The sequence below is a fragment of the Moschus berezovskii genome, chromosome 27 (genome assembly GCF_049115385.1).
Source record: "Moschus berezovskii isolate FMDL1 chromosome 27, NW_MosBer_1.0, whole genome shotgun sequence".
Lineage (NCBI taxonomy): Eukaryota > Metazoa > Chordata > Mammalia > Artiodactyla > Moschidae > Moschus > Moschus berezovskii.
The window spans coordinates 7,734,715-7,761,675 of record NC_142486.1 but is presented as its reverse complement, the minus strand read 5'-3'; the positions used below and the strand labels follow the sequence as shown (position 1 = coordinate 7,761,675).

Below are 26,961 nucleotides of genomic sequence, written 5' to 3'. Positions count from 1 at the left end.
GAGGATCTGTTCATTTCTGCTCCATGCAGCAGAGAACACAGAAAGGAGGCCCAGCTCCTCTCTGGAAGCTACACTCCAGAAGCTCTTGGGACAAAGTGGAGGTTTTCTGGGGGACAATTCTAGCCTGGGGTCTAGAATTCATAGTAGGGGAGGGGAGCCTGGCCTGGAGATGAGTAGGCTAAAGGCTCTGGGGAGAGCAGTGACGGTTTAGGCCCCAAGGACCACTGTGGCAGCTCAGGGAGTGGGGGTCCAGGCCGTGCTCACTGCTGGAATAGTTTGACGATGGACAGAGCTGCCTTTGCAGTCGGTACGATTGAGGGCAGGAGGAGAAAGGGGCGGCAGAGGATGAGATGGTTGGATGGCATCATCGACTCGATAGACATGAGTTTGAGCAAACTCCAGGAGACACTGAAGGACAGGGAAGCCTGGCGTGCTGCACTCCACGCGGTCGCAAAAAGTCAGACATGACTGAGTGACTAAACAACAAAGCTGCGGAGCACGGGAGGTTAGCAAGGACTGGGTCCTGAAGCCTGGGCTTTCTTGGCTTGGCTTTGGGGTGTGTCTCCCATCCAGGCGAAGAGAATGTCCCTGCAGCAACACCAAACTCTAGACTTGGCAGTGACCCTCCCTGCCCATCACCCACCAACCAAGCCTCAGTACAGCCTGGTTGGGGGGCAGTGAGTCCCCAGTCTACCAAGAAGCCAACATAGCTCTTCTCATTCCCCAGATGGTCTGGTCCAAACCCAGCGTTGAGGGAACAAGCCTGAGGGATGCCCAGTCAGAGGGGGCAATTGAGGATGACTGATAATGGCCTGATAAACTACCTGAAAAAATAGCCCTAGGTACCCTGAGAAACCACCCTGTCCCTGCTGACCAAAGATGGCAGACTGATAACCAGCACGCCGGCGAGGGCATGAGGGGCTGGCACTCTGCTGTATGCCGATGGCTGTGCACACCAGAACCACCACCACAACACGAAGTCCGGCAAATCCCGCGGAAGTCCTGACCACAGACATCTTCTGGCCCCAGGATTCCATTTCTAGGAATTCATTCTCGGCTGCTACGTGTGCTCACGTGCAAAATGACGTGTGAGCCATGCAGTTGTTTGGTGAAAGCAAATGACGGTGACACCCTGCTCATCCACTGACAGGGGACATCGAAGATATGACGGATGGACCTCCACACGAAGGAAAACTGGGTAAGCGGCCAAGAGAACAAGGATGCTTTTTGTGTACAGATATGCACGGCTCCCTGAAACAGAATAAGTGAAACTCTCAGAGTAACCACTAAGCTATTATTTGGGTATAAAAAGGAAAACAAAATACATGTCTGCTGATGCGCTGTAGGCAGAGACTGAGTCCAAAAGGACGTACAAGGTGTCAGGACTAGTGGGTGCCTCGGAGGAAGGAATTTGTGTGGCTGGGAGAGAAGAGACGGACTTTTCACTGAAGGTACTGTAAACCTTCAATGCCTTCTGAATTCGGTAAAGCATGCTTGTAAGTGTATAAATAACAAAAGAGGGAAAGACAAAATGTAACAGAAAATAGAACCTGCTGGGCACCCCCATACATAGTGTGTGCTTTTGGTGGGTGTCAGTGCTCCCTCTTTGCAGGTGATGGAATGAAACCAGCTCAGAGAGGTCTAGGAAGCCATCCAGCATCACCCAGCAAGGGAGTGGTGGGGCTGGGGTGGGGATCCAAGTCTGCAGTCATGTTTGGGGTAATACCTCTCCCACCTACCCACACCCCACCCCGAGTCAGCTGCCAGGGCCAGTTGCCACTGTGCCAGACCCTGATTGTGACGTCTAGACTTGGGAAGGGGCACACCGAGTCTCAGAGAAGGATCCTGCCCGCGTGGAAATGTCCCCAGTCAGGCCCAAAGTTCTGGGGAGGCCTAGCCTAGCCCCACCAGGGGCCAACTGTGTGACCTTCCAACACATAATTTTCCCTCTGTGAACCTGAGCGACTCATCCAGTCTCCCACTCCAGGCATGTAAAAGGCGAAAACGAGATGACAACTGAGGAAGCCCCCTTCTCCCAAGTAGGTTCCCCAAATAATCCGGCTCTTTCAGACTAATCCCCACACCTCTGGATCCCCGGGACGTTTGAGTTGCCCCGCTTCACCTCCTTCTGGGTTCCCGCGGCTCTAACACCAACACGCCTGTTTGCTAAATTCATCCGATCGTTCATTCGTTCAACTTACACCTTTGCAGGGGCCACCCCAAGTCAGCCTCCGGGCACCAGCGCTGTCCTCCTCGCTCGCTCCCACCCGCGCATCCCCGCGCTTGCTCACGCCTCCCAGCGCACACTCGGGCCCACACCCTCGAACGCCTGGGTACAGGCACTCGGACCACGCCCGTGGCCCACGCGGGTCCTGGCGCACTTCACCTGGGGCCTTGGGTCTCCACTCGCCTAGGGGGGCGCCCCTGGCCCCTCCGCTCCACCCCGCGAGCTGGGACCAACCAGCGCCCGCCCCCGCCCGGGGCAGGCCCCGCCCCCACACTGCTTCAGGTGCCCAATGAGCGCCGCGGCTCGAGCCGGCCCCGCCCACCCTGGGGAGCCCCGGCCGCCGATTGGCCCGTCCGGGCGCTGTGTCCCCGCACGTGGGGCGGGGGCGGGGGTGAATGAAGTGGACGAGATTCCCCCGCCCCCGCGTTTACCTCCCCGGCCCCGCGGGGCCCGCCCCTCTCCTGCGCCCAGTCCAGCGCCCGCCCGCCTGCCAGCCGCTGCACGGGAACCTGGCGTCCGGCTCCCCTGGCCAAGGACCCCGCGTCGTGGACCCGCGATGGCCAAGCGCAGCTCGCTGTCCATCCGCATCGTGGAGGGGAAGAACCTGCCCGCCAAGGACATGTGAGCAAGGCTGGGGATGGGAACCCCAACTTTCCAGGAGGGGTGCTGCCCCTTATGCCCGCCTGACCTTTCTGGGGTCTGCACGGCCCGCCCACAAGTAGAGCAGTGGTGGCGAGGGTGTGGCGAGTGCGGCTGCGGTGGGAGACAGGCGGGGAAATGGGGACAGTGAGATTTGCTTGGAACACCGGAAGGGGGATGACAGGGAAGGACCCAGGACTGGGGAGGGGGCGGGGGGTCTATAGGGGCCTTCAGTGAACGGGAAGACGGCGGCCCACACGCGGAAGGGGCTTTGATAGAACTGGAGCTGGCATGGGGGAGACATGAAAAGGAGTTGTCTCTGTGCACTGCGGGGGGTGTGGCTGGAGGGGGTGGAGTGCCCCCCTGAAAAAGTAGGGTCTTCCTCAGTAATTCTGGAACACTTAGTTCCTGGCAGTATGCACCCGAAATGCCCTGGGGCTTCCTGCTGTGCCTTTGAAAAGGGAAGGAAGAGTAGACTTATTGGTCAAGTGGCAGGATCTGTGCTGGATGGGGTGGCTGGGGAGTCGCTGTTCTTGTGTCCTCAGCTTTGCCTGAGGAGCAGCCTTTAACCCTTAAAACCACCCAGCAAGGCCACTGTCACTGGTCCATTTTACAGATGGGGAAACGGAGGCTCTGAGAACAGGGAAATGCTGGCCCCAGGTGGCAGAGGAAGGTCTTAATCCTAGGGCTCCTAGGACATCTAGGAGCACTGACATTTAGGTCTTTCCCTGGCCCCTGGCCAGATTTGAGGTTTCCAAAGCACACCCCCCCTACCCCCCTCCCTCCCTCCACCCTTCTCAGTAGATGCCAGAGCTGAGCTGTTTGATCCCATTGCCGCCTACCTCCTATGAACCTTCCGTTCCCTTCCATCGCTCAGTCGTGTCCGACTCTATGCGACCCCGTGGACTGTAGCCTACCAGGCTTCTCCGTCCATGGGATTCTCCAGGCAAGAATACTGGAGTGGGTTACCGTTTCCTTCTCCAGGGGATCTTCCCGACCCAGGGATCGAACCCGAGTCTCCCGCATTGGAGGCAGACGCTTTAACCTCTGAGAGGTGGCTCATTATCCACCAAGTCTCAGTTTCCCCGCTGTAAACTGGAGGTGGAAATCCCTCTCGGTGGAGGGTGATGGAAAGTATGAAGCCTGAGGGGCCTGGCTGCCTGGAGGAGGGGCGGGGGCGGGGGAGCCCAGAGGCAGCCTAGGGTCCAAAGTCTGCTGGCCGGCAGCCTCCCCACCCCTGGGCTCCTCAGCGGGTGCCGGGATGCAGAGAGGGGGCGGACCTGGGAGTGGGGTGCAGGAGGAGGGGGCTCAGGCACCCCCTCGTGCGCACAGTGGTCCCCGTGAGTTTCCCAGCACGCTTAGCGCCACGAGCAGTTCCAGTTCAAGGCCCCCTGGGCCTGAGGAGGCCAGGCTCAGCAGTTGCCATGGCGATGGGTGAGGGAGGGTGCTGGGCCAGCTGTGTTAAGGTGCGTTTGGCTGTGTGAGGGAGGGGAGCTGGAGCTGTGAATGTGGTCTCTCGGGTGGGGAGGCACATGAGCTCTGAGAAGGGTCTCGGTCTCCAGGCCCAGCCTCCAAGCACCCGCCCACCCCCCACCCTGCTGGCACCGGTATCTAGGTCAGCTTGGCCTCCTCCGGCTGGTGGTGGCTGGGAGGTGCAGCCCCTCCGTCTGTCGCCTCCCTCCCCATCCCGGCAGCGTTGGCCCTAGTGCCTGACTCCAGGCTCTTAGCAGCTGAAGGCAGTGAAACTGTGCACTCTGCCTACCTGGGAGCCCTGATGCCCAGTTCCCCAGCCCAGCCCTGCCTCTGGGCAGGTGAGGGACTCCTCGGCAGGTGCCTCCACCCCCAGGGGAGGGGTCACCAAGTTCTGTGGGTTCTGCCTCCAGAATCTCTTTGCTTGCCCTGCCCTCCAGTGAACTCCCCTCCCTCCCCTCCTTTGGTCTGTCTTCGCCATAGTGGCTGGTATAGGCAGCTCTGACTCATCAACCATCTCAGATCCAGCTGTGAACCCGTGCCACCTCAGGCCCTCACATTTGGGCTGTTGGTCTCCACTGCCCTGCTCTTGCACATGTGTGTCTTCCGTCTTCAAGCACTTCCCTTCAGGGGCCGCTGGAAAACTCCTATGCATCCTTCAGGACCCCTTCCAAACTTCTGCTTCCCTCCAGAGCTTTCCCTGGTGCCCTTGGGCAGGGCTCCTTGCCCTGTAGCACTTTGGGTCAGCTGGAGTTAGGATGAAGCCCTTGGTACCAGTTGCTCTTCGTGGGCTGCCCGTGCCACGTGATTCTGAGCACAGGAACCATGACTCATTCGTCTTGGCATTCTCGGTGCCCTCAGGGACACCTGGTCCACAGTAGAGGAGATTCAGATGTCTTGAGGACCTTTCCCATGCAATCCTCTTTGTTCAGTCGCCAAGTCGTGTCCAGCTCTTTGCGACCCCATGGACTGCAGCACGCCAGGCTTCCCTGTCCTTCACTGTCTCCCAGAGTCTGCTCAAATTCACGTCCATTAAGTCAGTGATGCCATCCAACCATCTCATCCTCTGCTGCCTGCTTCTCCTCTTGCCTTCAACCTTTCCCAGCATCAGGGTCTTTTCTAATGAGTCATCTCATATCTACTTATACAGCTGATCATTGGAAAAGGCCCTGATGCTGGGAAAGATTGAGGGCAAGAGGAGAAGGGGGTGACAGAGGATGAGATGTTCGGATGGCATCACTGACTCAATAGACATGAATCTGAGCAAACCCTGGGAGATGGTGAAGGACAGGGAAGCCTGGCGTGCTGCCACTCATGGGGCCACAAAGAGTCAGACACAGATGAGCGACCGAACACTGCTCCAACAAATTCTTCAACAAATGTTTGTAGATGGGGAAACTGAGGCTCAGGATGTGGAAGTCCTTTGCCAATGCCACACAGCCAGTAGGGAGAGAAGTCAGGAGTCAAACCCACTCTTGTGCTGACAGGCCAAGCGTCCTATCTGAACCCAGGTTGCAAGCTTGCTGTGGGGCTCAGTGGGGATCCAGCCTCGCAAATGCCATGCAAAGCATTTGTCTCAGGCATGGCAGGGGTTCAGAAATCTCAGGAGGCCCTCCCTGAGTGCTGGAGGCGGGGGTGATGGTGGTGAACCTGCACCCCTGGGCCTCATGAGCCCCAAGCCTGACTCACGAGCAACATCCCTTCCAGCTGGCACTTGGATGCCTCTGAGGACAGGGAGCTTGCCTTCATTCTTGGTGACCCATCTTGACTAAGACAGTTCGGAGGAGGGGCGGTCATCACACAGTGGCCACCCGCCTCCCTGCCACTTCCACTCGTGGGTTTTTAGCCCCCTTAAGAGCACTGGGCCCACCAGTGCTCCCCAAACAGCTTCCAGAGCCCGCCAAGTTCTGTCCTACTTCCTCCCCACCTTCAGGTGCCTGGGCCAACCAGAGAGGAGCTGAGTCTCATGGTGACCGGTGACCCGCTGGCTCCCTTGCCCAGCGGCCCTGGGGACAGTCCCGGGGCTATTTCAGGATTTGCCCTGATCCTCCCCCTTCTACAGCCTGGAAACTGCCAAGGCCCTAAATATAGAGGCCCCGCAAGTAGCCAGGCTGGGCCAGCAGCAGCAGTGAGTGGTTTGGGGAAGAAGTGGGAAGGGGCCTAGCCCAAGGGCCTCATCAGGGCAGAGAGCACAAGTCCCAACAGCTGGCCAGGGACCACTGTTGGGCTCAGGTCCTTAAATGCCCACTGTTTTTTTACAAAAATATTTACTTATTTATTTGGTTGCATCGTCTAAATTGCAGCACATGGGATCTTCTCTAGCTGCAGTGCATGGACTCCTGTTTTGGCTCAGTAGTTGCCTTGCTTAGTTGCTCCGAGGCAAGTGGAATCTTAGTTTCCCAACCAGGGGGCAGGGCTCTTGAACAATGGGGGAGGGTTACAAACAGAAGATCAGAGAGTCCAGGGCGGTGCTAACCTTTACTAAACACAGTCTGTGGGCTGGCCCTCACATCAGGTCAGCTACCCTGTGAGCTGGCGTTACAGGTCCCAGTCTATGGGGAGGAGGGACTGAGTCTTGGGAGACAATTCCCATCAGTGTCAGGAGAACCTTTGTCTCCAGTAGCTTCCTCTGCAGGAAGATCCCCTTTTGAGTAGGGAAGCTGGGCTTGGAATTCCCCAACCTCCAACATGCAAATCTCCTTCCTTTTTATGGGTCGCAGACCTGAAGGGCATTCCTGGAGAAAGCCCACTCCTGCTTCTTGCTCAGGAGTGACCCTGGGCCTGGCCAGGGCTGCCCTGAACCCCAGGAATCCCCCGCCAACAGAGACAGGAGGAACCAAGCCATCCTGGCTTGTCTTCCCTATTTATTCTTTCTCGGGTGGCTGGGAGCTTGAGCCTGATGGCTGTCCGTTCATTCATTCCGCTCAACAGACACTCACGGGGACCCCGTCTTGTGCCAAGCCCTGTCAGCACAGAAGTGGTCCCTACTCTCAGGAAATAGTCAGGCAGAGGAGGCGGTTGATGACAGTACATCACTAGCAGTGCTGGGATGGGAGGGGAGACCTTACTCTCAGCCTCTGGGACAGGTGCGGGCTCTCAGAGGAGGGGGCTGGGAAGGGGTCTTGGGAGGAGTGGGAGGGCAGTCCAGGCAGAAGGAACAGCAGGAACCGAGGCTCAGAGGAGAGGCTGACGTGGTGGAGGGGCTTTTGTGACTTGTTTCTGCCCTTCCCTGGACGAGGCAGGGTTGGGGGCTGTGGGAGCCGGCAGGAAGGAGAAGTGACCTGTCCTGAGCTGGAGAAGCAGTGGCCTGGGAGCCTTGGTGCAGGTTCCTGCCTTTGCCTCACCAGGCCCCTCCCAGACCAAGAGTAGGGGCACACTTTTGAGTCTGAGTAGTCTTTGGGTCCCAGCCAGGACTGTCCTTTTTCCTGGGGTGGGGGGAGGGATGCCCATGGCCCGCCCACCCCCATCAGTCCCTCCCCTCTCTCGCAGCACCGGCAGCAGCGACCCCTACTGCATCGTGAAGGTGGACAACGAGCCCATTATCAGGTACCGCCCCCGCCCCGCCCGCCCCGCCCACTCCTCCTGCCCCGCCCCCCAACTCTCGCATCTAAGGGCGTGTGAAATTCGCTTGGAGATGGCCAGGGTTTGGAGCTTCTGATTTCTTGGGGCCCATTAGGCCCTGACAGCCTGCTGGGAGGTGAGAAAAGACCGACTAGCCTTGCTAATTACTGACCTTAACGCCCATAGAGGGATTATCTACTGTGGGCTGGGCGCTCAGCCAAGGGCCTCCCACCCACTCTGTTCTTCTTGACAACTTTACAACTGGCCAAAGGGCCAGAGTATAGTGGCTGGTAACCACAGCTGTCACTCAGGGAGGATGGACTCTGCCAGGCCCTATGCTAAACCTTTTGCAGCCCGTTTAATACTTACCTTGAGCTCCATACAACAGCATCATATCCCATTTTAAAAAAAAAGCTAACTTGCTCAGAACGGCCACTTCCCCTGTGCTGCATCCCTTTTCCCGTGGGCCCCATGATCCTGGGCAGGGTCTTTGCTGTCTGGTGCTCTCTCCCACGAAGGCCTTTGCCTCCAAAGCGGCCAGAGCCGCTCCAGTCTTCTGCCCACTGGGGTGCCCACTGCTGATCAATAGCCAAGGCCATCACGTCAGCCCCACAGTGCTTCCCACCTGCAAACAGCATGTCTGTTTCCAGATTCTCGTCAGAGCATGGACACTGTGGGGGATGGGGGGAGCAGGGTGGGGAGATGCCTGACTGCTCGGGTCGTCTCAAGGACAGAAAGGGAAATCAGGGCCCCAGAGTTCAAGTGGCCTGTCCAAGAAGTGGTTGGGATGAAGGTGATTCCCTGAGCCTTCATCAAGGTCCTTGGAGGGTTTCAGCTTACCCTGCTGAGCCCTAGGAGTTTTGGGGGGGTTATTTTGGTTACACCGCACAGCATGCGGGATCTTAGTTCCACGACTAGGGATGAAACTCACCACGCCCCCTGCAGTGGGAGCATTGAGTCTTAACCGCTGGACCACCAAGGAAGTGTCTGGAGCCCTATGAGTTGAGGGTTCTGCCCTGGGGTGAACCAGAGCTGGCTTGGTGGGGCAGGCTCCAGACCTTGGCTCTCAGGTCCCCCCCAGGAGGACCGTCTGTCCCCAGAGTCAGCTTGGCCATCCCCCTGCCTCTACCCTCAGCGAGTCTCTTCAACATCAGGAGCCAGTGGATGCTGGGAAGCTAGGCTTCCAGTCCTGGCTCTGCCGTTGTCCTGCTGTGTGACCTGAGGCCAGCGACTGCCAATTCTGGCCTCAGTTTCCCCAAATGGAAAATGGCCTGATAGATGCAGCCAGTGCCCCAGCCAGGGGAGAGGGCATGGTCAGGAGGGGATGATGGGTGGCAGAAGATGGAGGGACAGGGAGGATCATCACCCAGCAGAGCAGTCACTCTGGGAAACGAAGGGGGATATGGGGACGGGTGGGCTTGAGCCCCGCAGCGCCTACCGTCTTGTCTCAACCCGAGGTCTGGGGTGGTGCTGAGGGTCGTCTCTGCAGGACGGCCACTGTGTGGAAGACCCTGTGCCCCTTCTGGGGCGAGGAGTACCAGGTGCACCTGCCACCCACCTTCCACTCGGTGGCCTTCTACGTTATGGATGAGGATGCACTCAGGTGGGTGGAACCCTGCTCCCCATCTGGGGCCCAGACCCCGCCCCCCACTCCCTCTCTGGGACTGCGGGTCACTCTGCCTCCTCTACAGCCTGCAAGGAGGGGGAGCCCAGGGGACCTGCAGGGCTCAGGGCTTGGATGTGCAGCGCCTGTGTCCGTGTGTGTGGGTTCACTATGCTCACACCCCACCACGCATGCGTGTGTGTGCTGGGCTGTGTGTGCATAGGGATGTGAGCTTGGAAACAGGCACCCGGAGAGAAGAGCCGGGCGTGTAGGTGGGCACATGCTTAAGTCCACGTGCAGACACATACCCCCGAGAGGGCCTGCCAGAGGGTCACGGGTCTTTCTCCGTGTAGGGTCCTGTAAGTGTCGTGTCCGTGGTGTCAGCCTCCCTGCTCCCAAGAGGGGCCCTAAAGGGGGTGGGGATGGGGGTCTCCGGCTCTGCACCAGCCCTGCCCAACTCGGGCTCCCTCTCCACCCTCCAGCCGGGATGATGTCATCGGGAAGGTCTGCCTTACCAGGGACATGCTGGCCGCTCACCCTAAAGGTAAGACCCCAGGAGGGAGGCCACGCCTTCTCGTCCCCTGCCCTCCCCCACACTGGTCTGCCCAGTCCCCGGCCCATCCCCCACGCTGAGACCTTCCTCTGGGATCCTTCAGTCCCCTGTGCTCAGGAAAGTCATCACTGCCCTCCCCAGAAGGGCCTGTGGCCCTCTCCATCACCTGTTCCCTGGTTTCTGCCCCGTGGCTGGGACCATTCTGCCCCCCTAGTTGGGACCACATCCCCCCAGGGCGATGAGGGGCTGCTAGTGGTGAGATCTGAGACCTCTGCACGCAGAGGAAGGGGCCTCTTTATGCTCCATTGTCAAGGAGTGGGGTCCCCTCCTCCCAGTCTGGCTGGCTGTGTACCCCACCAGGTTTCCTCAGCCTGGTTCCCAGTGTCCTAAGTCTAGAGGGTTGGCCTGGAGCAGGGCGTGGCTAGAGAGCCCCTGGAGGATTCGGGGGGACACTGACATTGTTTGGAGGGGTCAGCCCTGCCCCAGCCTGGCCATGTGACCTGGTGCCGCCTCCTCCAGGCTGAGTCACCATCTGCCGGTGGAGGTTCAGACCAGGAGCTCAGAGGTGCTTCATGCTCTGCTGGCCTGAGCCCCCGTGACTCCCGAGGGGCCTTCTCAGCACACACCTGCTCCCATTCCTGAGGCTGCGGCAGGCCTGGCGGGGACGGGGGGAGGAGGGGGAGGGGCAGGGGGAGGGCCGCTGCTGACTCATGGGGCCTCTTGGCCCCTGCCAGACCTGAGGCCTCTCCTGCTTGTGGCCCCAGCTGGCCACTCAGGGCCCAGTGGTCCCCGTGATGCCATCCCCATGTTGCACCCCCATCTGTCACATCCTCTTCCTGGCAGCCCACTCTCCCTGTCTCTTAAGATGGGGAAACTGAGGCAGAGAGGCCGGTCCCAGGATGAGGCAAGGGCAGGGCCACCAGATGCGGCTTGGCACCACACTGGACTTGGATTTTGACCCTGCCGCTGTTCAGCTCCTGACCCTCATTGTCCCCACCTGCCACTGGGGTCAGCAGCCCCAGCCTCCCAGGAGCTTGAGAGGATCCCGAGGCGATCGCGCAGAAGCCCAGCGCGTCAGGGGGTAGGGGGCAGAGGGCGGGCTGCGGGAGAAGGGCCAGGCCCCTGGCTGAGCCGCGGCCCCTCAGGTTTCAGCGGGTGGGCCCACCTGACCGAGGTCGACCCTGATGAGGAGGTGCAGGGTGAGATCCACCTGCGGCTGGAGGTGGTGCTGGGGACTCGGGCCCGCAGGCTGCGCTGCTCTGTGCTGGAGGCCAGGTGAGCCATGGGGAGCTGGGCAGGGGGCCCTCCGAAACTAGAGAAGCCCACTGTGGGCGCTAGGACTCCTCTCCCTGACGCCACCAGGCTTCCTCCCTGGATGGCGGGCTCTGGGGGCGGGGACTGGGGACATGAAGACGCTGCCCCGGTGACCCCGTGGGAGGCTGTGTCTCTTAGGGGCAAGGATGCTGGTCTGATGCTGGACTTTCAGGCATCCTCGAGCTGTGGGGGTGGTGGGGGAGGGGACCCTGCTCCCCAGTCGTCCAGCCCCAGTGCCAGGACTTGGCTTCCCCTGAGTTTAACTTTAGTGTCAACTTGGCCGGACTTGTGGGGTTGTCGGGGAGTCCTTGGTAGGGTAGAGGTGGTGGGGGGGAGGTGAAAGGAGTTGCTGAAAACCTCTAGAGGAAGGGGTGGGGTTCTTCCTGGAGGGAGAGTGACTTGGATGGGAAGCTGGGGCTGTCACCTGTGCCAGGGAACCCCCCGCCCCCACCAGGGTATTTTTAGCTGCAGGCTCCAGTCCCGTCGGGGCCTCAGTGTGAGTCACACACACTCCGTGAGAAGCACCTTCCTTTCTGGCTCCGACCCACCTCCACCGGGTCCTTGCCTGCCTCCGGGGTGGGAGCAGGGGCGGCCCGTGGAGGGACACACCAGCCGGCCGGTACCTGTGGCATCCCCACGGGGTGGCTGGCCGCTTGCAGGAAGGCGTGCGCCTGAACGCGAGGCCTGTGGCTCTGCCAGGCTTTATTTTGTGTCCTGGGGCTGGGACACGCACAGCCAGCCCCGGGGAAAAGGGCTGGACTTGGGCAGACTTAGAGTCACTCCCCTCACGCCCTGTCATCCTCACAGACCATCCACCCCTCTGCCCACTCACTTCTCCGTCCCCAGCCTTGCCCAGGCCAGGCTGTGTGTAACCTGAGTGCTCATACGCTCACACACACGCACACATGACCTGGCCTCCTCTTAGCAAGTGACGGGGTTGGGGGCGAAGGGGCCACAGAGGTCAGTCAGACCCCCCTTTGGTGTGTGAGGGGACTTGTCCCCTGCTGTCCTTGGCTCTTGACCCCTTAAGGAGCTGCCTTTGTTGCAGAGGCAGGAAGAACATTTTCTCCTCTTGTTTCTGGGCAGATTCTCACGGCCTCGCTCTGGAATTTTAATAGGCAGCTCTGAGGAGGAAAGAGAAGCAGTCACAAGAGGGATAAACTGGAAAAGACAGAAAAGAGCAGAAAATGATGTTTCCGGGGAAGGGGAGACGGGTGGGCTTCGTGAATCTTCCAAAGAGGGTGCTAAGCCAGGGGCGCCGTGGCCAGGTTTGGTCCTGGTGAAGGACCAGCTACGGGGAGAGGGCAGGATGGTGGTGGGGCCCCCCTCAAGTAGGAGGGGGTATTTCGGGGACAGGCCTTCTAGGAGCCCTTTACCTCCATTCAAGGGATTGTCTTCTCCACTTTCTTGATGAGGAAACCGAGGCTCAGAGAGGTGAGCCTTGCCCTGGGAATGGAGGGCAGTGAGATGTGCCCTTGGGCCGGGCTGTTCCAGGCCGCACTCGCCTCACATCCCTGCCGCTCGAGGAGGTGCAGCCGCTGGCTGGAGTCAGAAGGGGCCTTGGAGGACCCTTAGCCTGGTGTAGGGAACACATGGGGGGTCCATGGGGTGAACGCAGTGGGAGTCAGCATCTAGAAAACGGAGAGACACTGTCCACAGCCTCCCAGCTTGCGCCCAGGCCTTTCCAGCCTGGTGTAGGGTCACCCCACAGTGGGGTGGGGGGCGTCCACCTGGGTGAGGCTGGGTGACGAGTGGGTGCTCTGCTCCCTTGCAGAGACCTCGCCCCCAAGGACAGGAATGGCGCATCTGACCCCTTTGTCCGGGTGCGATACAACGGCCGCACGCAGGAGACCTCGGTGAGGGGGCTGGAGGGCTGGAGCGGGCCGGGGGGCTCGGGGACCCGCCCAGGCCCTCACTGCCTCATCCTTTCTCACCATCACCGGGGAGGTCAGCTGAGGTCTGCAGTCTCTCAGAGGAGGCTCAGGGAAGCAGGGTGACCTCTTCCAGGGTGCACGGTGGGTCCCACCTTTCTGGTGCCAGCTCCTGTGGTCTCTGCTGCCTTTCACTCCTGGCCTGGGTGGGCCGCGACAGCCTGCCCACCTAGGGGTTAATCTGCCAAACCCAACCCCTGCCCACACTGCTTTTTTCTCAACTCCGGGAAACAGCCAGGGTGGGGGGGCTCAGCCCTGGTGGGGAGGGCGTCGAGATGTGGGTTCTCAGGACAGCCTGCTGTGTGGCCTTGGACTAGTGTCTTACCCGCTCTGGGCCTCGAGTTCCCCACTTGAGAAGTGAGTAGGGATTTGGACACGGAATCGTTACCTCTGCTATCTCTGGGCCTCTGTGCAGATGAGGAGGGGTTGTTGCCTCAGAGCCTCTGCGGGGAACCCAAGGGAGGTGTGTGGGGTGGCCCTGCACTCGGGTGGCCCTTGGGAGAATGGTGGAGTCAGCCCACCTCCAGCGATCAGTGATCTCTTTTGAGGCAGATCGTGAAAAAGTCATGCTACCCACGTTGGAACGAGACGTTTGAGTTCGAGCTGGAGGAGGGGGCGGCAGAGGCGCTGTGCGTGGAGGCCTGGGACTGGGACCTTGTCAGCCGCAATGACTTCCTGGGCAAAGTGAGCACCTTGCCCCTTCAGGCCAGCCCTGCCGGCCTCCGTTCCAGCTGTCCCATCCCACAGAGGGGCACCCAGGAGGCCTGGGACCCCCCGGGTGCTCAGGGACCCTCAGCAGGTACCCCCTCTCAAAAGAACAGTGGTTGGCAAGGAAGAGAAACGAGGATCCCAGCCTCGGGTCATCCCCACCTCTCCCCCGCCAACAACCAAGGCCTGTCCCGCTCCCAGGTGGCGTTCAACGTGCAGAGACTGTGGGCGGCCCAGCGGGAGGAGGGCTGGTTCCGGCTGCAGCCTGACCAGTCCAAGAGCCGGCGGGAAGAGTGAGTGCTTGGGGCTTGGCTGCAGGGGTGGCGGGTCTGGGCCCTGGGAGGCTAAGCCTCGGCTCCAGCAGGCAGGCAGGTGTGCCGGCTGGGGGTGAGTGATCGGCCCCGGATTTCCTGTGCCCTTGTCCACCAGGCCAGCACCTTCTCCTCTTCCCTTTCTGACAGTCCTGGACTCAGCCCTGACCTCAGAGCTCCAAGGCAGTACAAGTCTCCTGCTTTCAGTCTTCTGGCAGATTCTAGAACAAGCCTTCAGATACTTTCCCTTTAAGGGTGTCTCTGCAGACCCTAGACCCGAGTTCAAGTCCCCAGAGCTCTGAGTCAGTGTCCCTGAGCCATAGCTCTCACTCTTCCCCCAGTTTTCCAGGAATGGGGTTGCCAGATAAAATACAGGATGTTTGGTGAAGCTGAATTTGGATAAGACTTGAACTGATTTTTTAGTGTATGTCCATGAAGTATATGAGACAAACTTACATTTAAGATACTCAGTGTAACTGAGTGCCTGGTATTTTTATTTTGGTGCATCTGGCAACCCTATAAGGAAGCCCTCTGGCCCCCTTTCCCTCTACTAAGCCCAGAAGTGGAGGAACAGCAGTGTCCTCACCTCGAATGGTTCAGCTCTGTGTGTCTACAGGAGGTCCCAGACCGCCCCCCCACACACACACCCTCATCAGGACAGGGGTTGGGTGGACCGCTGTGTCCAACTCCAAGACATTTCCATAGAACCAGCCACGGCAGTCTTGTCACTTGTCACTTAGCCGGGCTGTCCTGCAGGCAATAGGGGTGGGGGGCCTTAGGGACTGTCAAGCCTTGGTCAGCAGCCTCCCCAGGAGGGGTCAGAACAGGGGAGCTTGGAAGTTAGGTCTAATGTGGCAAGTTGCTTACCCAGTCTGAGCCTCAGTTTCCCCTGGCAGGTTGTCATGAAGCTTGGGGATTTGCTTCCAGGGTAAAATATATACATGGGAGCTGTTCTCTGGGAGTTGACAAATTCAAGGCTGGGGAGCCCAGCACGCCCACATGGGTGAAGCCTGGGGTCCTCAGGAGTCTCGAGGTGGCAGGGAGCCAGGCCTTGAAGATGGGTGGAGCTCCCCTGAGGATAGAGGCAGCAAGGGCTTTCCAAACAGAACAGCCGGGGCAGAGAATGGGAGGTGGGGGGAGACAGTGCGAGGAAACCCCGGTGGAGGGCCAGCTGGCTCAGAGGGACAGCAGGGAAGACGGAGGCAGTGGGGAAGGGGGCCGGCCCTGGGCAGCCTGGGTCCCTGGTGGAGAGGTCATGGGCTGCCCGTTCCAGGGGCCACCTGGGCTCCTTGCAGCTGGAGGTGCGGCTGCGGGACGAGACGGTGCTGCCATCCAGCTGCTACCAGCCCCTGGTGCAGCTTCTGTGCCGAGAGGTGAAGCTGGGCACCCAGGTGAGGGGGCCCCCGGGGGAAGGTGGGAGGTTCAGTGACCATAGGTGTGTCCTCCCTGTCCTTCTCAACATGCTCTGAAGAGCAAAGATCTCAGTTGTCAGAATGGTCAGGAACCAGCCAGTGCCCAGGGCCCCTCCGTCCCTTGGGACAGTGGCCCCCCTTCCCTGTGGTCCTCTGCGGTCCTCAGAGGGAAGGGTTGGGGTTCCCCTGTGCGTCCTGCAGCCCCGCCTCTCCTCACCGCCCTCTGCAGGGCCCAGGGCAGCTGATCTCACTCATTGAGGAGACGACCAGCACGGAGTGCCGCCAGGAGGTGGCCACCACCCTGCTCAAGCTCTTCCTGGGGCAGGGACTGGCCAAAGACTTCCTGGACCTGCTCTTTCAGCTGGAGCTGAGCCGCACCAGTGAGGCCTGGGAGGGAGTGGCCTGTCTGAGGGCACCGGGTGGGGGTGGAGGGCCAAGAGCCTAGGACTCCAGGGATGCTTGGAGGGGAGAAATCCCGGAGTCCTCCTGCAGGAGGCCGATGGGTCCAGTTAAGGAGGGAGACGGGTCAGATTTGGAAGTAAAGGAAAAAGCAAAAGGCAGAGATGGGGTGCTGAGTTGACAGGTGGCCAGGAGGCTCTTTACTGAGTGGCCAGCAGGAGCCCCCCAGTCCCAAGCTCCTCCATCCTCCTCCCAAAGCCTTGTCACTCTCCCAGCCCCCTGCCCACGAGAACCTCTGCTTGTAGGTGAGGCGAACACCCTGTTCCGGAGCAATTCTCTGGCGTCCAAATCCATGGAGTCTTTTCTGAAGGTGAGGTTGCATGGTGTATTGCCTTTGTTTTATAGAGGATTCCTAGAGGCCAAGAGACAGAGCTGCGCCTTAAACTTGAGTCAGCTGTCTCCTGTCCGGGGCCCTTTAAGGCTAATAATCCCGTTCATTCATGTAGCTGCAGTTTGTTGAGCAGCCTTCCCCTGTGTGTGCCGGGTTCTACCCTGGGTGGCTACAGCAGGCAGATGGTGGCCGGGAGCCCAGCTGCGGGGAGAGAGGGCGGTAGCTGGAGGTGGGAGGCGAGACCAACGCGGCTCGCGCTGGCCCCCAGGTGGCAGGGATGCGGTATCTGCACGGAGTCCTGGGCCCCATCATTGACAGGGTATTTGAGGAGAAGAAGTACGTGGAGCTGGATCCCAGCAAGGTGGAGGTCAAGGATGTAGGGTGAGGCCAGGGGTGATCCCTGAGGATGGGGAGGGGGCGGACAGGGGGACGGGTCAGGTCCTTTCTGCAAGTGTGCGTGTGTTTCTTTCTGCCTGAGTCGGCCTTTCGTCCGCTCTGCCCACTTGTGCGTTGACTGTGTCCCTGTCTCGGCTGATGTCTTTCTACACCTGTGTCTCCGGGCGCCCCTGTCCGAGTCGTGGGTGCAGGCGCTGACCTCGATCTTTCGGCGGGTCCGCCCCCGGGGCCCACTCAGGTGCTCTGGACTGCACCGCCCGCAGACCGAGGCGGAGGTGCTGGAGCAGAGCGCGCAGACGGTGCGCGCCCACCTGGGGGCGCTGCTGAGCGCACTCGGCCGCTCGGTGCGCGCGTGCCCCGCCGTGGTCCGGGCCACCTTCCGCCAGCTCTTCCGGCGCGTGCGCGAGCGCTTCCCCAGCCCCCAGGACGAGGTGCGCCCTCTGTCGGTGGGGCTGGACGGAGGGGAGAAAGTGGCGGGAAAAGAAGGGGCGGGTGTCGCAGGGCCTGACTGATGGTTAGAAGCCCAGGCTGGGGCCGGGCTCGGGAAGGCCGCGGGAGCGAGGGGGAGGGGAGCTGTCCAAAGAGCCCAGGCCTCGCGGAGTCCAGCCCCCCAACTCTCTCGCGCCCCTCCAGAACGTGCCCTTCATCGCCGTCACCAGCTTCCTGTGCTTGCGCTTCATCTCGCCTGCCATCCTGGCGCCCAAGCTCTTCCACCTGCGAGAGCGGCACGCGGACGCCCGCACCAGCCGCACGCTGCTCCTGCTGGCCAAGGTCCGGGGCTGTGGACCCTAGCGGAAGACGCCCGGCTGGGTGCTTGACTGGGGCCCCTGTTGTGTTTCACACTCTAGGAACGCCTCGTGGCAGGCCGCCGGTACCCTCCTGCGGCACTGCACTTCATAGTCTTCATAGCTTTCTCATGGTCGCCCAATCTCATGGATTAAGGGAACAAGTCCACGAGCTGGAGGGTGCCCAAGGCCTGGTCGCACCACCTGTTCGGAGAACCAGGGCCTTCTAACTCCTAGATCTACCGACTCCCAGGCTGCCCTTATCTCCCTGGCACCAGGCTGGGGCCAGGGTACTCAGTGGAGCAGAGTGTGCTGTGAAATCCGCAGAAGGTCAATAGACTGCGCCCAAGTAGTCCCCAACTATGGACTTCCCTGGTGGCTCAGATGGTAAAGCGTGTTGCCTGCAATGCAGGAGACCCGGCTTCGATCCCTGGGTCGGGAAGATCGCCTGTAGAAGGAAATGCAACCTACTCCAGTACTCTTGCCTGGAAAATCCCGTGGAAACAGGAGTCTGGTGGGCTACAGTCCATGGGGTCGCACAGTTGGACACGACTGAGCAACTTCACTTTCACTTTCAGTCCCAACTATAAGTTCCCTAAAGACCATAAACTGTGACCCGTCCCTCCCCGCCGCCCCGCCCCGGTCCCCAGTGGGACAGAGTGGGCCCTTGAGCAGAGCCTGGGTGGCCCCTGCCTCCATTTCTACAGTAGGAGTAGAACAGACGGTGCAGGTAGGGGGTGGTGGGAGCGGCCATCGCCGGGCGAATGACTCTAGCAGAGTCTGGCCTTTCCTGCTGTCGAACCCCTAGGCGGTCCAGAACGTGGGCAACATGGACACGCCAGCTTCCAGGGCTAAGGAGGCTTGGATGGAACCGCTGCAGCCCACGGTGAGCCAGGGCGTGGCCCAGCTGAAGGAGTTCATCACCAAGCTGGTGGACATCCAGGAGAAAGACGGTGAGCCCTTCCGGGCGCGGCCCCGCCCCTACCCCGCCCCTGCCCCGCCCACCTCAGTGCCTCTCGCGGCTCCACCCACAGCCCGATGTTGAAGTTTGCTCCGCCCCCGGCCCCGCCCTTGCCCGCCCCGCCCACCCTCCGACAGGGGCTCACGTGTTGCCTTCCCTCCCTGGCCCGCAGAGCTGGACCTGCAGCGGGCCCTGAGCTTGCAGGCACCCCCGGTCAAGGAGGGGCCGCTCTTCATCCATAGGACCAAGGGCAAAGGCCCCCTCACGTCCTCCTCCTTCAAGAAGCTCCACTTCTCCCTCACCACGGAGGCCCTCAGTTTTGCCAAGACCCCCATCTCCAAGGTGGGTACGGGCGGCAGAGGGTAAGAGGGGCTCCGAGGCGTTGGAACACCCTGGAGGCACCTGTCCCTTCTTCAGCCCACCTGAGGGTCGGCCGGGGTCAGAGAAGAAAGCCAGGCAGGTGCAGGCTCCTGGTGGCAGCTATAGGGTGACTTAACAGCCATGAGGACGAAGGTCCTCTTTCTAGGGGGTCCTGGGGTGGGCAGCGGCTGCAGTCTGGCCCTGGCTTCTTGGTCAGGGGTGTGAGCGAGGTGGGGCACTGAGGCATGCTCAGGCCCCCAAGAGTCCAGGCGCATCTGCTTATACTCTGTCCTGGCTGAGGTCACTCTCAGAGCAGGCTTCTGGGAGGGTGGGTCCTCTGGATCCCCAGGGCCAACCCCTGGTGCTGCAGAAGGGGAGATTGAGGCCCAGAAATAGGAGGGGGAGTGACCTCGGCTAGGACCCTGAGCCTCCCTTGCCCTGTCCCCGTCCCCCTAGAAAAGCACCCTCATCAAACTTGCCAACATCCGGGCAGCAGAGAAGGTGGAGGAGAAAAGCTTCGGCAGTTCCCACGTCATGCAGGTCATCTACACGGACGATGTGGGCAGGCTCCAGACTGCCTACCTGCAGTGCAAGGTGTGGGCCGTGCGCAGGGGTGCCCGCGGCCAGTAGGGGTCTCGTGGGAAACCCTCCCCACCCGGGTGGGCTGGAGTGAAGGTTGAGTGAGCCTCCGACTGCCTGTTGCTGTGTCTGGCGCAGCGTGGGTGTGAAAGCTGATGTGAGGGCCGTGGGTGTGTCTCTTGGGGTCTGGGTGCCTGGGAGGCCATGCCCATGTCTGTGTGGCCCTGCCTTGGCACCCACGCGTAGGTCTTAGGCCTCGGGGTGGTCCAGTGCGTAGCTGAGTGTGTCACCATGTCTTGAATCTTCACATTGTGTACGTTTGTTGGGACTTGTCTTAAGTTGGTGTCTGTGTGTGTGTGTACGTATCCACACATAACAATCACACGTTTGTGTGGCTGCGGGTCATTCTCTCAAATCCCCTTCTCTTCATGTATTAACCCATTCACTCACCCATTCATTCGTTCATCTAAAAAATATTCATTGAGTACTTTCTAGGTTCCGGGCACTAATCTAAGTGATGGGGGTACTACAGCAGACAGAACAGAGTCCTTGCCTTCATGGGCTTCCATCGCAGGGAAGGAGATAGATCCGTAAATAGATATTTTAAATGTCGATTAAAATATTTGACATTATTTTAAGTCAGTGCTTTGTTGACATTAGCAGTGGAGACTGAGAGAGACAGGGAGGGGACAGAGTGGGGTGCAGCAGGGAGGGGCGGTTGGGGGGGGCCTCTGATGGCAGCATTTGAGCAGGGACATTGAACAAGGGGGACGGTGAAGTGGGAGGGGGCGTGCTTTGTTCCCCAGAGTGACTGTCTTGGATGCAGGGGTGGGAGGTCACAGACCCATCCGACCCCCAAGGACTCCCTGATGGGTCAGAGTCTAGAGCCACAGGGAAAAAACGGTGACAGCAGAGCCACCACACATAATTGACAGGTTGTGGACTGCCCAGGGGCTTGGCCAAGGGGGCCAGTGGGGGCTGAAATCCAGCCTTTGCTCTATTCACCAGGCCATGTGCTGGGTGTGGGCTGCCTGCGTCTGGAGAAAGGGAAGCTTTTCCTAATTCCCCCAAAGCTGCTGAGCCAGCTCTCAAGACTGGGTAGTCCTGAGAGGCAGGGCAGCTTCAAGGACGGAGGGCTTCCTGGAGGCGGTGACCTCTCATCATGGCCCCTCCCCCTTGTCCCCTGTAGTGCGTGAACGAGCTGAACCAGTGGCTGTCTGCGCTGCGGAAGGTCTGCATCAACAACACCGGCCTGCTGGGCTCCTACCACCCTGGCATCTTTCGTGGGGACAAATGGAGCTGCTGCCACCAGAGGGACAAGACAGGTAGGGTGCAGGCCAGAAACCCACAGTGCTGAGTCTGTCCCCCATAGGCCTCAGGCCCCTGCCCGGGACATGGGGCTCTGGAGCCCCGCCTCACTGGCCAGCTGGGAGCCACCTGGGCACCTGTGGACACTCCTGAGGCCAGCCAGGCCATGCAGGTGCTCTGGGCAGAAAGGGTCCTGTGACCCGGTGGTTTGGGAACTGCCACTTGGTGTGTGCAAAGCCTGTGGGTGTCTGAGAGACCCTGGAGAAGGCCAGAGTTAGAGTCCCATATCTGCTGTCATCTAGTCCAGCTCTTTCCAAACTCCTTTCCCAGGGAACCCTTTTTCAGCCCAATGAATGAGCTTCTTGCAGAACCAGGGTTCTGAGGAACACGCTTTAGGGATTCCTTGCTAAAGAGGGCTGAAGAGAGCACCTGAATTTGCAGATTACCACACTGGCAGCTTGATACTGGAGCTGTGAGTTGGGGATACCCTGGGCCTTGGGCCCTAGAGGGTTGGCAGAGAGAAGCTTCTAGAACTTTCAGTGATGATGGAAATGGCGTGTATCCATATGACCCAACACTGTGTGTGTGCCAGCTGCGGACATGCGGTTGTTGAGCACTTGTGATGGGGCACGTGCAGCCAAGGAGCTGAGTTATGAATTTATTTTAATTTCAATTCATTTTTATATGAATGGTCTCACGCGGTTAGTGGCTATCTTCTTGGACAGCAAAGTTCTTGAAGGTTCCAGATCTTCCTGCATTATCTGTATCTGCTTTACAAAATTCTTGCCCCCCAGTCTCAGAGGACACTCAGCCCTTTGACCCCCACTGCCTGCAGGGGCCGAGCCTTGAGCCCCATAGCTCGGTGTGGTCCAGGCCCTGAGAAGATGGCCCACCCACTCAGGCCCAGCCCTGGCTCTGACAGGGAGCAGGGGCAGCTTGTTACGAGCGTGTCCCTGGCTGATGGGCCTGGCCTACAGCCTCTGGCTATAAGGCTGTGGTGATAACCCTCGTCACTGGCGCAGCGGGGCTCCCCAGGACGCTACGAGGCAGGGCCTGGTAGCCGCATACTGTAGAGGGGGAGACCGAGTCTTAGCAAGGGCAGATGTCTGTGCCAGGGTCGTGAAGCCAGCACATAGCAGAGCCAGCTCATTCCAAGGCACAACCCTCCTGGCTCCTCTCACCATGACCTTATGGTTCCCGACTGCTCCCAGCTTCCTTCCAGGCAGGAATCTTCCAGAAAGTGGTCCAGCACCCTAGGTTGTATCCTGTACAACTTCCACATCCTGCAGTTATGTCAGTTACTGCTCAGGAGCTGACCAGGAGGAAGACGAGGGGCTGCCCCCTGAAGTGTGGGTGCCACTGACCGGCCCTGGGCCAGACCTCCCAGGCTGTGCCCCAAGCCCAGCCCCGCACTGGGGGGCCCCTCAGTCCACCTCTCGCCCTCTCTAGGCCTCAGTTTCCCCATCCGTGTTCCAGGAAGTCAGGTGTGAACGCTCACAGCGCCTGCCCACCGATCCCTCCCCTCTTCTGCCCCCAGATCTGGGCTGCGACAAGACGCGGTCCTGGGTGACCCTGCAGGAGTGGAATGACCCTCTCGACCACGACCTGGAGGCTCAGCTCATCTACCAGCACCTGCTGGGCGTGGAGGCTGCACTGCGGTGAGGAGGCCCATTCGGGGGCAGCGAGGCCCACGCGGCAGAGCCTGGGCAGCCCCCGGGGATGTGCTGGGGTGCGGGGGGTGGCCAGAGCCAGGATCGGAGCTCAGGGCTCCTCCACGGTGGCTGTTCTCTCCCCTTCTAATCCAGCCCCCACACCTTCCTTCCTGGGGCACCCACACCTGGGGAGGGCAGGGTGCCTGGATCTCTGCAGGACGAGACTGGCTCTCTTTTGGATGAAGGTGCCAAGGGCTGTGAAAGCCCAGGGTCAGGCTGTGGTTGATCCCCGTCCCGGTTGACCCTGCCCCCTCATCTGCCCAGCACTTCCGTGGGGCCCTCAGAGCACTGGGACTGCCCTCAGCCTCTCAGCTCTGGCTCCAGCTTATTTTAGTTTTATTTTTGTACTTTATTTTTTAAAATATTTTTTGCTGTGCTGAGTCTTCATTGCCTTGCAGGCTTTTCTCTAGTTGCAGTGAGTGGGGGCCAAGCTCTAATTGCATCATGAGGGCTTCTCATTGCGGAGGCTTCTCTTGTTGCGGAGCACAGACCCTAGGGCATGTAGGCTTCTGTAGTTTTGGATCCCAGGCTCTCGAGCAGAGGCTCCATAGTTGTGGCATACGGACTTAGTTGCTCTGAGGCATTTGCAACCAGCGATTGAACCCACGTCTCCTGCTTTGGCAGGCGGATTACTTACCCCTGAGCCACCAGAGAAGCCCCTGGCTCCAGCTTAGAAAACATGGGGTGCTTTTTAAAAACCACTTTTTGCAGCTACTGAAACAGGTGGGTTCTTACCACCCCCCATTTAAGCCAGGAAGCAGCAGAGCCAAGATTTGAACCCAACCCACCTGAGGCTCAGGTGAGACCAATGCCCGGGCTCTTAACCAGCACAGCCTGCCTTGAGGGCCTCCCCACCTCCGGAGCCTCTGACCAGCCCCCGCCCATTCCAGCCTGCTGCCCGGAACTTCTGCCCCACGAGGAGCTCCAGCCTCTGGCCCATCACCTGTCCACAGCCCCCTGCTGTGTTAGCTTCCTGCAGCTGCTGTAGCAGATTATCATACATTTGTTTGCTTAAACAGCATGGGTTTCTCTTCTTGTAGTAAATGTTCGGAGAAGGCAATGAGCAGAGGAGTAAGGGACCAGAGGGACCCCCTGGGGTCACCTGAGGGGAGGAGCTTGTTAGACCTCAGCAGAGGGACACATCTCTGCAGGAATAGATCCGAGAGACAGTCAAAGGGCTGAGCCCGTAGAATTCCTCAGTAAGGAGCACACGGTCTGCACGAAGGCCGCTCACCTTCCCTGTGTAAGCGCACAGAGGATTGTACTCGAGGGCCCAGGGTGCCATTGGTGAATGCTAGTCAGGAGCCACGCTTGAAACAGCACTCTCAGGACTTCCCTGGTGGACTGGCGGTTCAGACCCTGTGCTTCCAAAGCAGTGGGTACAGGTGTGACCCCAGGTCTGGGAACTAGGATCCCACATGCTATGCAGTGTGGCCAAAAAGAAAGAAGAAAATCACTGTCTTCTGTTTGCAAAAGAAGGAAACTCGTTCCGTGGCCAGTTAACACTAGGGGACGTTCAGGCTCCACTTGGCCCTCTTCCCAAGGGCCCTCCGAAACAGGAGTGACATGGCTTAGCCTTGGTTTCCAAACTGTCTTTGCGGGGGTGCTGGGGGGTGAGGGGGGACCAAGGGAGGGGGCTGGAAGCGGGGACAAGGGAAGTGAGTGGGGGCCAGCTGAGACCTGGGCCGTATCTCTTCATGTAGATTGGAAACGTCAGCCCCCTGCCCCCAGGAACCCCTCCAGCTCAGGAGGCCCAGTCGGGGTCACCCTGGGTCCCGTGGGGACATGGGAGCCTCACACCCTGTCTTCCCCCGCAGGGAGAAGCACCGACAGCTGAGCACTGGCCCAGAGGCAGGCCGCGGGCCGACAGGCCCTGGGGAAGGTAGGTGCCGCCCACCCCAGCCCCCTTTCGGGCATTGTGGGTGGGGCCTCCCTCCCGGGGGGCCCTCTTTTCTCTGACCCTGCGTCTGCCTCCAGCCCCCGGGGACCCGCTGGTCGAGCTGCTCCAGGTGCTCGGGGACCTCCAGGAGGCCCACAGGTCCAGCTTAGCTGGCTCGCCGCCCTTGGAGCCGAGCCGCATCTTGGAGCTGCAGACGTGAGGATGCCCCGCAGGCTGCGCCGTGCCCCGCCAAGTGCTAGGAGACCCCCGCGCACTCTCAGCGTTTCACCTCAGTCCCTTTAACTGGGGTGCAGGGCCCGGGTCCCTCCTGGGCCGGGGGAGCCAGGGGACCGGGGGCTCCGGAAGTCCAGGGCTGACAAGGCTTTGGTAGTCATCGGCCGCCTGATGTCTCCAGGAAGCTTCAGTTGCTCTCGCTCCTCTGTAAGGCTGGGCTGCTCCCCGCGCCCCTGCTGCCATAGTAACTGCTCGCCTCAGGCTGCACCCCTCCTCTCCTGCCCAGGGCAGAGCCAGCCAGAAGGCACCCTTTATGGTGGCCCACTCCCAGATGGACTGATGCTTCTCAGACCCAGAGAAGCAGGAGGGCGCGCAGAGCCCAGGAGACCAGGCCTGGACCTCAGCACCCGCTTTGCTCCCGGCCGCCACCCCACCCGCTCCTCGGCTGTGCCACCGCCCCCCCCACCCCCCCCCCGCCGGGAGAGCATCGAGGTGCTTTATTGCCGACAATAAACCTGCTGTGACTGCGGAGGCTCTGGGGTCTCGTGATGGGGGTTGGCTGCTGGTGGGGGTGGCTGAGGACCGGGCATCAGCATGGACTCTGTGTACCCCTGTTGCCTCTCCTCTGCTGCCCCCCCATCCTGAGGACTTCCTTTCTCTGCTCACCTACTGTCCCTGCCATACCCCTGGGTCCCACTCCTCCATCCCACAGGCTACGGAGCCTGACATGTCTCACCAGCTGGCCCCTCCTTGCAGCCCCCAAACAGGCCCTTCAAGCAGGCTTGCACGCGGAAGCGGGTCAGAACCTCAAACCACGTGGCCTGGCCCTGTCAGTGTGCCTTACGCCAACCCCCTCTTCCCAAGCAGGACTTCCTGGTCATCACCTCCCTGCCCTCCTCCCAGTCCCTCCCTGGGTACACAGTAACCTTCCACGTAATTAACAAGACAGAGGAGGGACAGGGTCTTCCAGCACGTTCTTAAGGGTCTCATTCAACCAAGATTAGAGCCTCCCCTGTGAGCCCAGACCTGGGACAGTTCCCAAGGGTCCGGCTCACAGGCAGGACCCCTGACTCGGCTGACTAGCCAGGCTCTGGGGCAGGACCATCTGGGCAAAGTGCAAACTGGGTTATTTGAGGGGTGGCCCAGAAAGGCAAAGAGATGATGAAGGTACAAGGGGCTGCCTCCTTCCTTCAACCTCGTGGGTTTTGGGGCCATATCAGACTTTTCTCCTGGCCACAGCCTTGATGGGGGTGGTTCCCCCCACAGCTCACACCAACTCAACCCCCTAGATGTTCATTGCTTCTTGGTCATGATGCTGCCATTCTGTGAGCCTCACCAGCTTCTTTGCAGGGCCGGGCATCCCCTCTCCCTTCCTGGCCCAGGGCTCAGGTCCAGCGGGGGCTCACCCTGCCCCCATCACCAACTCCTGCTTCTCTGGCTATTTCCCTAGGGTCTCACACACATCTCCTGCCTGTTGGCTTTTCTTGGGTTTCAAGGACCTCCTGATCAGGAAGTATGGACCCCAGGGTCTGCTGAGCCCCAAGGCATGGAGTGAAGGGGAAAGAGAGGTGTGTACTTATAAGGGGCTGCCATAAGTAGAACCATGGGGGTTTTTTTTTTGCCACAACCCTTGGCATGTGAGATCTTAGGTCCCTGGCCAGGGATCAAATCCACATCCCCTACACTGGAAACTCGGAGTCAACCGCTGCACCATCAGGTACCTCCCAGAACCGCAGATTTTAACTGCATACACACACATACACCCACTGGCAACACTGGCCACCCTCTCCTCCAATGGATCTGGTGTGGGCGTGGTCACTGCCACCCTCTCCTCCAATGGATCTGATAGGGGAGTGGTCACTGTAGCCGCCTCTCCCGTGAGTACCCACCCGGCTAGGTTCTGCTCTCAGGTTTGGAGCAGAGCTCCCTACAGCCCAGGATGCTACGTTCTTTTTGGAGAGAGAGAAGAGACTCCTTCCTGCCCTCGAGTCCAGGCGGTCCTGCAGGTCACCCCCTCACCTGCCCAGGGATTCTGTACCACTCCCCTGGGATCGCCAGGCCTGTTATTCACCCGCCCTCCAGATGTCTTGAGAGTCTGAATGGGCCCTCAGACAGAGGCCTGCAGCCCTGGGGCTGGCATTCAGTACAAAGCAGACACCCTGGGAAGCCCTGAGTGGGCCTAGCTCATGTGGTATGTGTATTTCTTCATCCTCTGGGCCGATCCCATA

The 26,961-nt window shown here is 60.1% G+C and overlaps 1 protein-coding gene across 1 annotated transcript; it reads left to right on the top strand.

Moving 5' to 3' along the window:
• The first annotated feature begins 2,662 nt into the window (after window positions 1–2,662).
• RASA4B (RAS p21 protein activator 4B) lies at window positions 2,663–25,284 on the top strand. The gene is made up of 21 exons (XM_055410099.2): window positions 2,663–2,848; window positions 7,826–7,882; window positions 9,387–9,500; window positions 9,983–10,044; window positions 11,199–11,328; window positions 13,142–13,223; window positions 13,851–13,982; window positions 14,208–14,299; window positions 15,591–15,708; window positions 15,959–16,109; window positions 16,434–16,498; window positions 16,788–16,900; window positions 17,154–17,346; window positions 17,549–17,686; window positions 18,509–18,653; window positions 18,834–19,003; window positions 19,478–19,615; window positions 20,790–20,925; window positions 22,446–22,566; window positions 24,438–24,502; window positions 24,598–25,284. The coding sequence occupies exons 1-21, from the start codon at window positions 2,784–2,786 to the stop codon at window positions 24,717–24,719; spliced, it is 2,409 nt and encodes an 802-aa protein (XP_055266074.2). The 5' UTR covers window positions 2,663–2,783; the 3' UTR covers window positions 24,720–25,284.
• Window positions 25,285–26,961: the final 1,677 nt, after the last annotated feature.

Bases quoted from the DNA above. Each gene is read 5' to 3' on its own strand.
- RASA4B (XM_055410099.2), top strand. From the start codon at position 2,784: ATGGCCAAGCGCAGCTCGCTGTCCATCCGCATCGTGGAGGGGAAGAAC. The intron at 16,110-16,433 runs GTGAGGCCTGGG...CTCTGCTTGTAG, and splicing joins GCTGGAGCTGAGCCGCACCA to GTGAGGCGAACACCCTGTTC. The intron at 19,616-20,789 runs GTGTGGGCCGTG...TGTCCCCTGTAG, and splicing joins CTGCCTACCTGCAGTGCAAG to TGCGTGAACGAGCTGAACCA.